The sequence below is a fragment of the Balaenoptera borealis genome (genome assembly GCF_965194805.1).
Source record: "Balaenoptera borealis genome assembly, chromosome: 16".
NCBI classification, from domain to species: Eukaryota; Metazoa; Chordata; class Mammalia; order Artiodactyla; family Balaenopteridae; genus Balaenoptera; species Balaenoptera borealis.
In genome coordinates this window covers 18,894,272-18,909,417 of record NC_138872.1, presented here as the reverse complement: position 1 = coordinate 18,909,417, position 15,146 = coordinate 18,894,272, and the positions used below count along the sequence as shown (strand labels likewise).

Sequence of the window (15,146 nt, the reverse complement as noted above, 5' to 3'; positions counted from 1 at the left end):
TCATTGTCAGATTTCACAGGACCGGGACAAAGAGGGTATATCAAAGCTTCTAAACAGAAAAAACATGTCACATACACAGACCAGGAACTGGAAGGGCTGTGAACGTCTCAACAATCCTGGAAGCTAGAAGACAGTGAACTAACATCTTCAAAATTCTGTGGGAAAGTGATTTCTGACCTAGTACCTCAAACTCAACCAAACTACTGCTCAAGAATGAGAGTAAACTGAAAACATTCTGACAAAGTCTCAAATTCACTTATCATTCACCCTTTCTCAGAAGCTCCCAAAAGATGTACATGGGATCCACCAACAAGATTTGATTCAAGAGGGAAGGAAAGAAACTTGTCAGCGTGATAAAGGAAGAGAGATCACAGATGGCAACTGTGCACTAGGCAGGAAGGGTAAATGCCCAGAGAGGAAAAGACAGAAGGTCCTGGGAGAGACGGCTCAGACATGAAACTGATGTGCTTGAACGTAACAAGAGGAGATTTAGACAACCAGAGTAAATTTTGGAGCTGAATTATAATAAGTATATTTAAAAATATGCACCAAATAAAAAATAATTTTTAGCTTCAGGAAAAAATTAAAATTGTGCAAGAAAGAAATAGTAAACAGCATACTACATGGCTGAGCTATAACTCAGCATTTCCATAAGTCATAATAAACACTGAATATTAATTTAACCCAAAGTATTGCATGGCAGGTTGGGAAGATGAGAGGACAGGAGTTGCACATGTGGTAATTACGAGGGGCAGTGAAAGAAGGGAAATATTCATCTTCCATAGTGAGAACAGATAATACTTAAAACTGAAAAAAAAAATTACAACTACTAACATTACTTAGAGATATAGCTATAAATACCAAAAGAAATAGCATAAGGAGTTTAAAGTAAATGCTTCAGGTGGGGAGAAACTGGGGGTATGTGGTGGTATCAGGAAATGCTATTTTTCATAGGTCTAATAGAATAATTTGGCTCTTTAAACTATGTGCATGTATAACTTTGAAGAAAATTTAAAAACTAAATCAAAAAGAGAAAAGTAATGATGATATTAAAGTCAGAAGACCCTGTTGGGTGCAGAGCTGGGGTAAAGAAACCATAAGAGAATGAAAAGAAAATACTTCAGAATACTGCATAATTGAGAGGTGGGGGAAGCCTTTTTAAGCATATTAATTTAAGTATAAATAAGCACTTAAGTTTATTTAAAGCTGTTTTAAGACTGAGAGATTTGACTATTATAAAATTTAAAACTTCTAAGAATAAAATAAACAAACAAAAACCCATAGCCATAAAGAAAAAGTCAAGAACAACACTGGGGAAGTATTTGCACCATATTCTTAAGTAAACAAGCCATTCTTATAAATTAATAAACGAAAAGGCAAAGAGTAACCAAAAAATGGAGAAAGAACATGAATAAAGCAATGCACAAAACGAGAAATATAAACAGCTAATAAATATGAAACTGTCATTAAGAATCAGAAATACAAATTAAAACAAGAGACCATAATTCTGGCTTACTGAATCAGCAAAGACTAAAACGCAAAAACAGTATTGATCAGAGTATGAAAAAAAAGTCATTCTCATACACCATTAAAAGACACAGTAAAAATGTCTTTCTAGAGGGTGTTTTGGAAATATGTATCAAATGCTTTTTAAAATATACATCATAATTTATCCTAAGGAAATAACTGGAAACGTTCACAATGAATGCAAAGCGATATTCACAGAGTTCCTTAAAATGCTGAAAAATTGGAAACAACCTATAAGACAGAGTATCATGCAGATCATCAAAACTATGTTGTAGAAGAATAATTAAAGAAAAAAGTTCATAATATATTAAATAAAAAGGTGAGTTACAAAGCAGAATGTAAAATATGATCCCAATTCAAACAAATCAACAACAAAACTAAATATATGTATGCACAAAGAAAAAAAGACTAAAAAGATAAATGCCCAAGTGTGAATGGAAACTTCGAGCAGGTGGTGGTATTATAACGTGTCCCTATTTTCAAGAAAAACTGTAATATTTAGACAATTTGAAAACAAAAATAAGCAATAAATGATAAGGAAAAATAGCATATAAGGGAGCTAAATAAAGACATCGGAACTTAGCAAAAGTCTGTTCATTACACTGTTACTCATTTTGGGGGATCTTTAATAAAAACTGAAAACTTGTAGTTGCATACATTTTGAAGAGTGAGATAATATATTTACATAAGAAGCAAGTGTTCTGGTAATTCATCTATAGTGAATTTATAAAATACGAAACTGCTTTCTAGTTTCAATATATTCTTCAAAGAAAAAAACAATGTAAGTCTCAAGAATTCCTAACCTAAAGATCTCCACTACAGGGCTCTGAGAAATTCTTTTATTGCCTAATCCGATTTTGGAGAATTATTTATGTAATGTTAAATGTCAGCATAACCCATAGTTAAATTGGTCGTTTCCTTTAATACTTTTTCTATAAATTACATGTTACAAGGACAAACAGAATCTTTAAGGATCAGAACATTTAACACAACAGAGATTTGCTATGATGACTATATAAAAATAAGGATGTCCTTTAAACCTAGCAATGCCTTGGCTAATAGTTTCTAAGATCTGGAGACGTCTTTATCATTAAGAGTAAATTTTAAAAATCCATTTGCCATTCGGATGATTGATGTATCCCAATGACTGGAAATGGAAGGTACAGTGTATAATGTAACAAATGTAGTACCCACATAGACTCCAAACAACACACATAACACCCCAGGCTTTTCACCTGCATGAGTAATGGAACTTAGGTTCAAGGAATTACAGGAGTATGAACAAAAAAATAAGTTGGGATGCCATAGTTAGTGTATCATAAAACTTTAGAGGGTTTGCTAAGACATAAAACATCCCCAAGTTCTTTTTCTGGCAGTTGTCAGCTTGTGCTCTTTCAGCAACTTGATACAGTGATGCTTTCCAGGGTGTATTTTTCTCATCATTATTAAGGGAAAAAAAAACAACGACATTATTTTCTTAACCTTCTGTAATGCTATCTGAATTGTTTCTTCCAACTAAAGAGAATATAAATAAACATGTAAAATTTATTTTTTAAGCAAAGCAAGGGCTCCACATCATAGGCTAGGAAATTCACTCTAGACAGGTAAAACTGGTCATAAGATTCAACTCTGAATTTTAGTCAATCTTTATGAGAAGATTTCTTATCTCTACTTGTTAATGCTTTTTTCTTGTTAAAACATAATTTTTGAATGAATCAAAAAGGCATCAAAGAAAAGGAACTGCTTGCAGTGCTTGATGCACAGCTTTGACACAAGGCTCACCTTCTCTGGATGAGATAATCTTCCAGGATGTCGAGACAGCGCACCATCTGGGAAAAGATGAGTACTTTGTGGCCGCCAGCAATCAGCTTAGGGAGCAGTTTATCAATCAGCACCAGCTTCCCTGCTGCTTGAATCATGGCCTGCAGCTGAAAGTCGGGGGCATCAGGGCTGTGGGTTTTCCGGAAGTCCTCCAGAATTTTCTCCTCTGCCCCTGAAAAAGAATGGAACAAAACTATTCTTTGAACAGACTATAAGAGTAATAGCTACTCTCTGCTGGACAGAGCCTAGAAAAAAATGAAATGAATTCTTAGGTCCCAAACCAACAGTCCAGTGAGGGAATGCTGTGTGTCCGTCCCATGCCCTCAGCAGAGGGCTCTACAAGTGGCAGGGCTGTCCTGCAGAGAACACAGGTGCTCTGCTTTCCTGGGAAGTCTGACCAAGGAGAGGAAGCATCTGAAATACCAAGCTGACTTAGGCAAGTGAAGAAACCTTCAGAGAAAGCTGACAAAAAGACATACCTCTCAACATAAAAGCTTGGGGTCAGTAAATCCAAGCCATATTTTGATTTAAAATTTTATAAAAAGTTTTATTGTAAAATTAAAAAGAAAAAGTTTCGGGCTTCCCTGGTGGCGCAGTGGTTGAGAATCTGCCTGCCAATGCAGGGGACGCAGGTTCGAGCCCTGGTCTGGGAAGATCCCACATGCCGCGGAGCAACTCGGCCCGTGAGCCACAATTACTGAGCCTGCGCGTCTGGAGCCTGTGCTCGGCAACGAGAGGCCGCGATAGTGAGAGGCCCGCGCACCGCGATGAAGAGTGGCCCCCGCTTGCTACAACTAGAGAAAGCCCTCGCACAGAAACGAAGACCCAACACAGCCATACCATACATACATACATACATAAATAAAAAGAATGTAAGCAGACAAGAATAGCATTAAAAAAATAAAAAATAATTTAAAAAAAAAAAAAAAAGAAAAAGTTTCCAACACGTTCTCTACTCAGCACGTTAACTGTTAACTTATCTGCAGAGGGTTTTAATCTCATTGCGCCATGATCATTTTTTCAATGAAGTAACACATCTCCCTGCACCAAAGTGGAAAGTGTGGACTAGACTGCAGGTACACAAAGCACAGCAGGCTGACAACTGATATCCGTCTTCTGATGGGCAGAGAATTGGTAGAGGTAGGTTCAAAACAGGGCTCTGTATACTCACTGGCCAGACTGCTTAGGCAGATCCATCAACCTCTTTGAACCTCAGTTTAATACTCTGTAAAAAGGTCAGAATACACACCCTGGCATTTCATGGGAACTTGATAACGTAAGACTTTTGGCTATCAAGATGCCTGCCCCATGTCCCCCACTCACCGTTGATCAGGTAGGGGTGGTTACAGCACTTCCTCAGCTCCATCATGGTGTTGATGAGATTGGGCATGTTGTGCTGATTGGCCCCCTTGGTCAGGAAGGAAAAGTTCTTCTCCAGGATGGCACGGTAGTACTTTTTCTGGATATTGGTCAGCTCTACTTCGATGATCGTCTCTTGTTTGGGAGCAAGGTTCTTTTCCACGTCATCTTTCAGCCGCCGAAGCATCATTGGTTTGAGGATAGACTGCAGTTTCTTCACCTGTCCAGGAAAATGAGACCTGCTCACCTGTCCCAATCCCGATTCAATAACCGTTACTGGGGTATTCCAACATTCACTACCATCTCTTGAGCATCTAATCATAGTACTGTGGCAGCAGATTAAATGAAAGATCATGCCTGATCCCTGAACATGACGAGCTTATAATAGGACTGAAAGGAAAAAAGGGATCTGGTTTTAATTCGCAAGTAATTACTGAGAACCTATGTGGCAACCTTACAAGATACAAAGGGAGAAAGATACAAAGACAGGACCTCTTCTGGATGGAGAAAACAAACCTCTCTCTCTCACACGCACACTTGTGCAGCAATTACCTGAGGAACATTTTAAGCCACGTTAGAAGGTACAAGTGATACCTTACAAAGGGAAGATGCTGAAAGAACAAAGTAAGAGGCAGAGGAAATCTGGGGGTGGGCAACATGGATGAAGGTGGTCAAAAGGTACAAAGTTCCAGTTATAAAATAAATAAGCCCTGGGGATGTAACGTACAGCAAGGTGACTCTAGTTAGTAATACTATATTGTATATTTGAAAGTTGCTAAGAGAGTAGATCTTAAGACCTCTCATCACCAGAAAAAAAAAATTTACGTATGTATGGTGATGGATGTTAACTAGATTTACTGCGGTGATCACTTTATAATATATACTACATATACTGAATCATCATGCCATACATCCGAAACTAATATAATGTTATTGTCATTTACATCAAATTAAAAAAAGAAAAAGCAGCAGAGGCAATCTGGAAATGGATTCCTCCTACATCTAAATAACGATAGCAGCAAACAAGTTTGGGGGTAGCAATATGTAGAGCAGTAATGTGGTAAGGTGACACCTCCCACTCCATCATGCAAGCTGTCATCTCAGGGGCACTCTGAGCCTGATCACATGCTTTGCTATGATTTGTCTGTTCTTCTCCTAACGGTCCAAGCCTGGAGAGCAGATCTCTATGCACTTGACTGCAATGGCACGGGGACTTGCTCACTCTCCCAAGAGGAGGGCAGAGAAAGGATTCAAAGTCAAGGCACCTGAGTTCATCCTGAGCTAAAACATGATACCAATAAGATTAATCCTGGTGGGAAAATAAGAGAAAAGGCAAGTGCAAAAGATCAAGTTTCAAGTCATAAAGAGCTGTTCAAAAATTTCAGAAGGGATAGATTCTGCAGAAATGAATTGTGGGCTGTACCAATGCTTCCTGATGAAATATAAAGTGATTTACAGAGAGTGATTTAGAAGAGTTACTTCCTGGAGCAGGTTTTAAACAATGATGAATATGCTTTACTTTATAACCAGATATATAGATAGTTGGTGCTGTTTTTGTGGTTTGCTCCTAACTAACCCCAATCTTAAATCTAATCCATTTAATGAATGCTTTGTTTTAGCAATCATGGTACTTAGGAATGTAATCCCCCAAATGGATAAGGAATTACTACGTAAGAATCCAAAGAGGAGAGACACAGCTAGGTAATCGTTAAAGACAGGGACAAATGCCAATCTGCCACATGCTGGATTCAGCTTTTGCCCTTCACTTGGTTCATACCTTTAATCATTTAGAGTATACTACATGCCAGACACTGTGCTGGTCAATACAACAAACACAACTTTGCAGAAGATGTGGGCCTTGTCCTCAAGAAGGTCATTGTCTAGGAAGAAGAAAAAATGCATACCACAAAATAAGTGCAATGGGAGAAGAGGATGCATGTCTAATGGTCCAAAAATGGAGAGAGGGTTGGAGCTGGCTTTTGAAAGATGAATAGATACTGCAAATGTCAAGAAGTGGAATTAAGTTTGATTATTCACTGCTCTCAAAGTCTGACTCACCACAGAAGTAGAAACAAACAGACTGGGACCACAGAGTGTACTCTTGATTTCTCTGTTAGTGAAATTCCCAAACCTTCTCAGTTCCCAAATTCTCGGCCCCAACCCACTCTCACACCATTGCTAGATTAATTTAGCAGAACTAATTATGTCATTCCTGCAATCAAAGGCCTGCACTGCTTCTCTAATGCTTACCAAACCCTTCAACCTGTCTTTCAAGATCTTCCCACAATATATCGCTAAACTCCTCCGGCTTCATACTCCTCAATTCATCCATCCTGTTTCCAGCTCAACCAGATGATTCCCAACTACTGAATAAATTCCATGGCTGATTATGATTATTTTTTTCCTATGCAAAGCAGTCATCATCTCTCTCTCTCTGCCTACTGAAAACTTACCCACCCTTAAAAGTCTATTCTCAAATTATACTTTCTCCATGAAGTCGTTCCTAATTTCCAAACAGATGTGACCTTTCTCGCCTTTAAAGTCCTCAGCACTATTAACTGTTCCTCTTAGGGCATTTAAACTTGTCTGCCTTACTTCTGCAATGTCCAGTTGAGATTTCTACCCATAGTAGATAGACTGGTTTGTTTTGAAACAGCTTTGAGTCTAATAAGCTAGACTCAGGACCAGATCTTTGAAAACAGGACATTTAGTTGATTTGGACAAAACTGGACTTGACCACTACTCTAGTATACACACCTGCCTTCTTTTCCTCACTACCTGTGTATTTTGTTGCACTCAAGAAAATGAGCCTGGAAACATGTTGCAGGTGATGAAGGAGGAGGGATGAAGGATGAAGAAGGCAGAGGAGGAGGGAAGCAAGCCCCTGAGGCCAGAGCTATGAACAAAATCACTGAGCTTACATATGAGATCAGTGAAGGCAAGAGGCCGGATATAAGGCATTTTGGATGTCGATTCATTTATCCTTTGGAGTAGTAAGAACTGCTAATAATCAGTTTATCCTCTTCAACATAAACAAATTAAATAAAGGAGGCAATGCTCATTTTACGAGGGATGTGAGAACTTGCTAACTCCTGTCCCCACGGTGACTTGTTTTTCCCTTGATGGTGAAGGTCATCACCACATTGTCTCCTCAAATCCTTCAGGCTCCTATTTACCTGCTCCTCTGTTTTCAGATCTCCAAACTCCTCCAAGAAAGCAGTCTCTGAAGGAAACTGTGACGGCTCCAGGAAGTTGAGCAGACTGAAGAGCTCCTCCACCGAGTTCTGTAAGGGCGTCCCTGTGAGCAGCACCTTGTGCTCCTGCATGGATTCACAGCACGGGGTGAACAGGGTCTGAGCCACCAAAACAGCAGGTTTTGGTGGGAAAATGATGTTAGGGCATTCTGGGCTTTATTGGTGGCAATTCTGTTTTGCCAGATGATGATACTTCATCATCAATATAGGAAAGAGGCAGAGGTTGGTTATAAAACATGTGACTCTACAGAATAAGTGTGACAACGTCAATAAACAGATCAAACTTCCTTTCACATCCCTGAGCCCAGGAGCAATTTCACGTTAGTTAAAGCACCCCCCTTCATTCATCCATTCATTCATTCGATATTATGGAGTGCCTGCCTGCCACAGACTGGGCACTGTGCCAAGGCAGTAATGTTGAAGGCCATCACCTTTGGTACCAGATCATTCAGGGACCTGGAAACAAGCTTACATTCCAGGTCACAAATTTCATGGTATTTAAGATTTCCCTGGGTCCCTCTGGGAATCAGTCTGTGGCAAAGGCCAAACTGTTGACCCAGTTCATAACAAAAAAAATTTGCTTCCTGCACCATCAGAGCTATAGTGGGCAAAAAGAAAATCTAGGGTGAGCAGACTGTGCACAAGTAAGCTGCATGCAGATGGCTAAAGAATGCTTCCTCTACTGTGAACAGAAGGGGCCTGTGTTTATGCAAAGAGCTTGCTAACTCTCACCAGGGCCATGAGCTTCAGGCCCTCCAGAAGTTTGCAGTTCCTATTCTTCAATCTGTGGGCTTCATCAATGATCACACAGCTCCAGTGAATCTTCTTCAGCTCTGGGCAGTCTGCCAGGATCATCTCAAACGTTGTAATGACGACGTGGAACTTGAAGACTCCTGACAGCGGGTTTCCCTGAGGATGACACAACCAAAGACAAAGCTTTACGCAGGGCCAGAGAATCCAGCTACTGGGTTACCGGCTGGGTTAGAGGAGGCAACACTATAAATGCTAGGACCTAGGTGAGAGCCAATAAGCACTTCTTCCTCAGTTGAGAGACTTCGAGAATGAACCAGCTATTTAGACAAGAGAGAGACCCCATTACATCAATGAAACAAAAGCAAGAGAGCATGTACCCTCACAAAAGTGAGACAGAGGAGCAACATGGAAGGCCGAGAAAGGAAGCTTTTTATTTATTTACTTGTCATGATAAGGAAAGCGGATGGGTGCTGATTCACACATTCCCAGCCAGAAGCTGGTCTAAACCATGCATAGCTTGAATGACCAAGGAAACTCTCATTGCTACTTTTCAGGTAAAATTAATTTCACCTTGTAACTTGGGTTCTAGAACAGATTCGACATCATGATCCTGATTCACCCAGGACAAGTGCTACCAGGCAGGACACATCTTTGTCTTTCAGCCTGTCTTAGTGCTGCCATCGCTTTAAAAAGCAGAGCTTCATCACGTTAGAGCACGTCTTAAATTTCTTCTAAGTGTCTCCTCCTGCCGTCTGTGAAATCTCTGGGGTGAGCACTGCCTTTCCTCTGAGTTCATTTAATTTTCACCTTATTTATAAAAATCAGTGCTCCGGACAAACATACAAGGATACTCAGCAAAGTGATGATACTTAACAAAAATGTCTTTAAAAATTCTGTTGTGCTTTTAACCATTTGTTTTCTCTTTATCCTTCCACGTCAAATCTGTTAACCTTCTCTCTCTCTCCAAACTCCCTGGCTGAGAATCCTTCCTTTGTACACGAATTCCTCCGCTCACTTTCTTCACTGAGCACGTAACAACTCAGATAAAATCTTCTGCATGTAAAAGCAACTTCGGAAGCCAACCAAGAAGCCAAGCTTTCCGTGTCCTAAAGAGCCTCTGGTATATGTCAGAGTGGAAAGCATGCCCTCCAATTTTGTCTTTTATCACAAATTGAATTACCAGGAAGGAGTAAGAAGTCTGCCTCAATAAACATGTGACTCTACAGAGTAAGCCAGCAGTAACCCGAGGCAGGGCATGAAACTCTGGAAGACAAGGGACAGAAAGGCTGTTTTGAACCGGGACGTCAGAAAGCTGTCCCCGGGTCTTTGTGACTGGCGGAGGGCTCACCTGGGCATCTCGGTGCACCATCTCATACTGCTGGATCATCTGCCTGCTGATCTGGCTGCCGTGGTACACGATGGCGTTCATCTCTGTCCACGTCCGGAACTCCCGCTCCCAGTTGGTGATGGTGGACAGCGGGGCAATGATGAGGAAAGGGCCGTGGATTCCCCTGAGGAATATTTCTGAAAGGAATGTGATGGACTGGATCGTTTTCCCTAGGCCCATCTCATCAGCCAAAATGCAGTTTTTTCTGCAGAGTAAGAAACACAGATACTTCATCATCAATATAGGAAAGAGGCAGAGGTTGGTTATAAATAAGAAGATACTTCAGAAGCACACCTTGACCTGTAAGGTCATCAGTGAAGGTTTTATCAGCATTTTCCAGAGATGCAACGGAAGCAAGTTTCTATTATCATTGTTCACACCCTGCCTACTTCCAAAAAGGAACTATTGCAACTTGTGAGAAATTACATGAAATAGGTCCATTTAAATATAAACTAAGGGCTTCCCTGGTGGCGCAGTGGTTGAGAATCTGCCTGCTAATGCAGGGGACGCGGGTTCGAGCCCTGGTCTGGGAAGATCCCACATGCCGCGGAGCAACTGGGCCCGTGAGCCACAACTACTGAGCCTGTGCGTCTGGAGCCTGTGCTCCGCAACAAGAGAGGCCGCGATAGTGAGAGGCCCGTGCACCGTGATGAAGAGTGGCCCCCACTTGCCGCAATTAGAGAAAGCCCTCGCACAGAAACGAAGACCCAACACAGCCAAAAATAAATAAATAAATTTTTAAAAATAAATAAATAAATAAATAAATAAACTAAAAATACCAAAAATTAAAATAATACTGAAACAAGGAGAGAAAAAAAAATGCCTCAAATCTAAGCCAGTTTCTCTACCTGACAAACTTCATGGAAGCCAAGGCAAAAACAGAAACATAAGTTGCATGATTCTCATTGTCTATTACTTGCGTTATCAAAGGACAAACTTTTAACCCACATACTAAGTTCCGTATCAAGAGTAAAAACGCTGGTCTCTTGTGGTGACCCAGAATCACGGACTGCACACAGCTGTGACCCCGGAAGAGTGCGACCCCTGAAGAGTGTGGCCCCTGTCCGGTCTCGCTCCTGACTGTACAGGTGGGCAACCCCAGACCTGGAGTGTCTGAGTGAGCTGTGCCCTGACTCACACTGTGAACAGGTGGCAGAGACAAGGCTAGAACACAGGTCTCCAGAGTCCCAGCTTGGTGTGTGCTCCACTACATACTGTCTTTAAAAATCAACCCCGGGGGTACACTCTAGAATGTTAAGAAAATCTCAACCCATCTTTCTCAAATTTCATCTGTTTCATTTAGATTCTGATGGGAACTAAAGCACAGAGTTGAAAACTGAGTATAACAAGTCTAGGCCACCCATGGCTCACAAACAAGTAGCAGAGTCGGGGCTAGAATCCAGACCCATTCTCCTTTAGAGCCAACTTTGGCTAAAGACTGGGAGATAAAAAACAGTTTTAAAGGATCTTTTGGGTTTTGTTTCATCTAGGTTGAGCCCAACCTTTTGGTTAGACTGGCAAAGATAAAAAAGCACAAAGTCAGTGATGCCTAAAGATCATTCCTCTTGGTTGGAGAAACCAAACCAAACCAAACCAAACTGACATAAAAAATAAAGTCCTGGTATGCCTGATGTGCAAAGATCACCACACGAAACCAGTGGCTCCGATGCACGCCCTTGCCACTCTGCTATTGCTACTCCACGCGGGCTAAGCCCACAATCTCCTTCCAGGCACAAACATCCGGTAGAAACATCATCCCTGAAGACAGGACCGGCTCTGGTTCCGCACCTGTTATACCAGTTAAAAAGAAGCCAGTTCATCCCCTCCAGCTGGTACTCCCGGAGCTGGTTGCTGTTCTTGTACTCCCGAGACTTCTCAAGTTTCTGCCAGGCGTCGGAGGCAGGTCGCTCCTAGGGAAGGAGAGCAGAGAGCACAAGACACAGAGAATGACGCTTCAGGGGCAAAATGTGCAGAGGGACACCGGGCAAGGATGGGGCAGGTGGTAAATCTCAAATGCTGTCTGTCCTACAGCTGGCTGCAAACTGCAGCTACTAGCTTCTGACTAATGAGCCAGCCCTGTATTTTCTAGATTTCAGCAGATTAAACTAAGAACACCTCTATAAAATTTGCAAGCAATTAATGAAGAAGAGAAACAGACCCACCTAAAATCTTGATAAGTATTATATTGCTTTACTGAGACTCTTAGAAATCACTCCCACTTACATTTTAATTTCCCTACAAGCCAGTATTAGTCAGGTTTTTTAGTCTTCTATAGACAGAATTTTTTTTTTTTTGTTATTTGTCCTTGTGGAATCAGCTCAGGAAGTACAGTGGGTCAAATATTTTGTTGATTAGTTTCTAGAGTAAAGCCAAAAGCCTATATAATCAAAATTGTAAATTCCTTAAATTCACCATGAACATAATAGCAATCTTATTACTTTATTTTCCCATATGAAACACCAATTTCTAAATGTAATTGATCTTTATTGATATGAAATGCCATTTTTATCATATAAGTTCTAATATATCCAGGGAGCTTTATCTAGAGCTTTCATTCTGTCCTACTGCACTGTCTCTTATTGCAATAAAACCACACTTTTGAATTACTACAGCTTTATATCTGATGGGGAATTATTTTTCAAAAATGTCTTGGCTATTCTGTCTTATTTAGTATTCTGTATAACTGTAGAATCAATTTCAAGTTCCCTTAAAATTCTATTGGAATTTTGATTAATCTGGGGGAAATTTTAATTTTAATTTTTAGGTATTAAGTCTTCCCATCTAAAAATTTTGTTTATTTATATTATTTGGACATAGACTTGATTATTTTGCTTCTAGACAAATTGAGCCCCTAGGTTGACACTTCAAGGTCTTAAAAATAAAAATTTTGGGCTTCCCTGGTGGCGCAGTGGTTAAGAATCCACCTGCCAATGCAGAGGACACGGGTTCGAGCCCTGGTCTGGGAAGATCCCACATGCCGCGGAGCAACTAAGCCCGTGAGCCACAACTACTGAGCCTGCGCGTCTGGAGCCTGTGCTCCGCAATGGGAGAGGCCGCGACAGTGAGAGGCCCGCGCACCGCGATGAAGAGGGGTCCCCACTCACCGCAGCTGGAGAAAGCCCTCGCACAGAAACGAAGACCCAACACAGCCAAAAAAACATAAATAAATTAAAAATAAATAAATAAATAAAATAAAATAAAATTTTTTAGCTATGCCTATAGTTATATAAAAGAGAATTTTGAGATTGTATCTTTTCTAACAGCAATTGTAGTCTTTGGTAGTTCTACTTTGGAGTATTACAATAAAGTTTACTCCTGAAATATGCTATTAACTAAAACGAAGCCTTTCACAGGTGAAATTTAATAAAATATCCCCAACCATTTCTTATCACTGATATTTGGAGATAAGTGTAATCTGTCCAATCTGTTCAGACCACTGAAAGTGTGGTCTTTCAGAAACTTACATACCACAACTTACCTACAAAATTACTATAGCTGTAGTTAGGCTAAGCCCCTTGAAATAGAACTCTGTTGAATATTACTATCAGCACATAGGCACAGGTGTTTTTAGAAATAAAGGGGAAAATAATTTACTATGTCAAAAAATTAATTTTAAAGAGAAAGCTCTTAAGCAAAGATATTCCTATAGAAACTCTCTTGCTCTGTTCCCTTAAAGAAATTACATTCTTCTCAACCTATAGGAATCATTCCGCCTGGATCCCCGAAGTCCATGTAACTCATTTTAATGGCACTCTACTCTACTAGATACTATGGGGAGACTTCCTGGAATGCTCCTCATCTCTAGCGACTGAAGCGGCTCACTCCTAGCGCTGCAGATTTCCACTTTGCTGCCTTGGTAGCGCTCCTGATGTAGCGGCATCACGCTCTAATCCCGTCACTCCTCTGGGTTTTCCCTCTTTCTCCAGTGCTAAAGGTTTTACTTTTACATCACCATTAACATGACCAGAAATTTCAGCCATCTAAGGATAAGGCTTGAAATCAGCTAGAAATTCCCGATGCCTAGTCTGGTTGGCTCCTAAGTGGTACAGACTACAGCAAGTAACTTACCCCAAGGCTCCACAACCTTTAGTGGCTACTATTAAATTCAAAAGAGAACTGATTCTTGGGAGTCTCCAAGGTGGGTCTTGACTATTAAATGACTGCTACCCTCTTTGCACAATCGTTACTGACACTCATTTCTTGCTCTCCCAAAATTCCATATCTGACCTACATGTGACCAATTTTTTACCAAAAAGCTTTTACTGATGGAATGTCCTATTCATCAAGACTGGTAGGGTTATCTCTAAACTTCAAAGCCCAGGATAAGAGCCCTTTAAAAAAAAAATTATTCAGTTAAAGTATCATTTGGAGCCAGCCCTTCTCTTAAAACATAAAAAGACAACTTTCATTATATTTTGAGCTATCATTCCAATTTAGGGTGAGAAAAATTTCAAAACATACCTTTTAAATGAGAGAACAAATAAATTAGAAACCAAAAGAGACAGGTGTGAAATGATCTCACAGTTCATTGAGAGATGAGGAGGACAGGAGCATCACAACAGCAAAGAAGGAAAGGAAAAGGGAAACGGACTGAAAACACTTGCATTCATATTCTTGCCAAGTGCACCTAGTCAGTCTGAAGGAATAAGTGGGATTCAGGCTGAGAGAGTAAGAATCTTGATTACTTCTAGATGATAACTTAGAATTAGCTTCAGAATGAAATTCTCTCTATTCTCTGCTCCCCCACTGGTTTGCTTCTGCTTTGGGCCACATGCCCCAATTAGCCTGGTGCCATGTTTGTCCTACACACACATGCCTCTTCCGTCAGCCTGTGATCTCCTGGGGCAGGGCCTGCACCTTCTTTCTTACTCTGTCCCACACAAGAATCAAACTACAGCAGGTGCTTAGTAAATGACTAACAAATTGAATTTTCAATGGACAACTGTTATAGGAGAGGATTGAGAGAAAAATTCATTAATCAATCATGTAGACAAACACTGTAAAATACACAGGTTTCTAATCACAGTTCCGCATCTCAAGATACC

At 40.5% G+C, this 15,146-nt stretch overlaps 1 protein-coding gene across 1 annotated transcript in view; it reads right to left on the bottom strand.

Annotated features, from left to right (window-relative positions):
• CHD6 (chromodomain helicase DNA binding protein 6) overlaps positions 1-15,146 on the bottom strand; it is a 210,138-nt gene that overhangs the window by 76,265 nt on the left and 118,727 nt on the right. Inside the window, exons 11-16 of the mRNA XM_082359464.1 lie at positions 11,890-12,011; positions 10,063-10,306; positions 8,694-8,870; positions 7,884-8,027; positions 4,672-4,927; positions 3,310-3,520 (exon numbers count right to left, since the gene is read on the bottom strand). Of these exons, the coding sequence (XP_082215590.1) occupies positions 3,310-3,520; positions 4,672-4,927; positions 7,884-8,027; positions 8,694-8,870; positions 10,063-10,306; positions 11,890-12,011 (1,154 nt within the window). The remainder of the gene's footprint in view (positions 1-3,309; positions 3,521-4,671; positions 4,928-7,883; positions 8,028-8,693; positions 8,871-10,062; positions 10,307-11,889; positions 12,012-15,146) is intronic.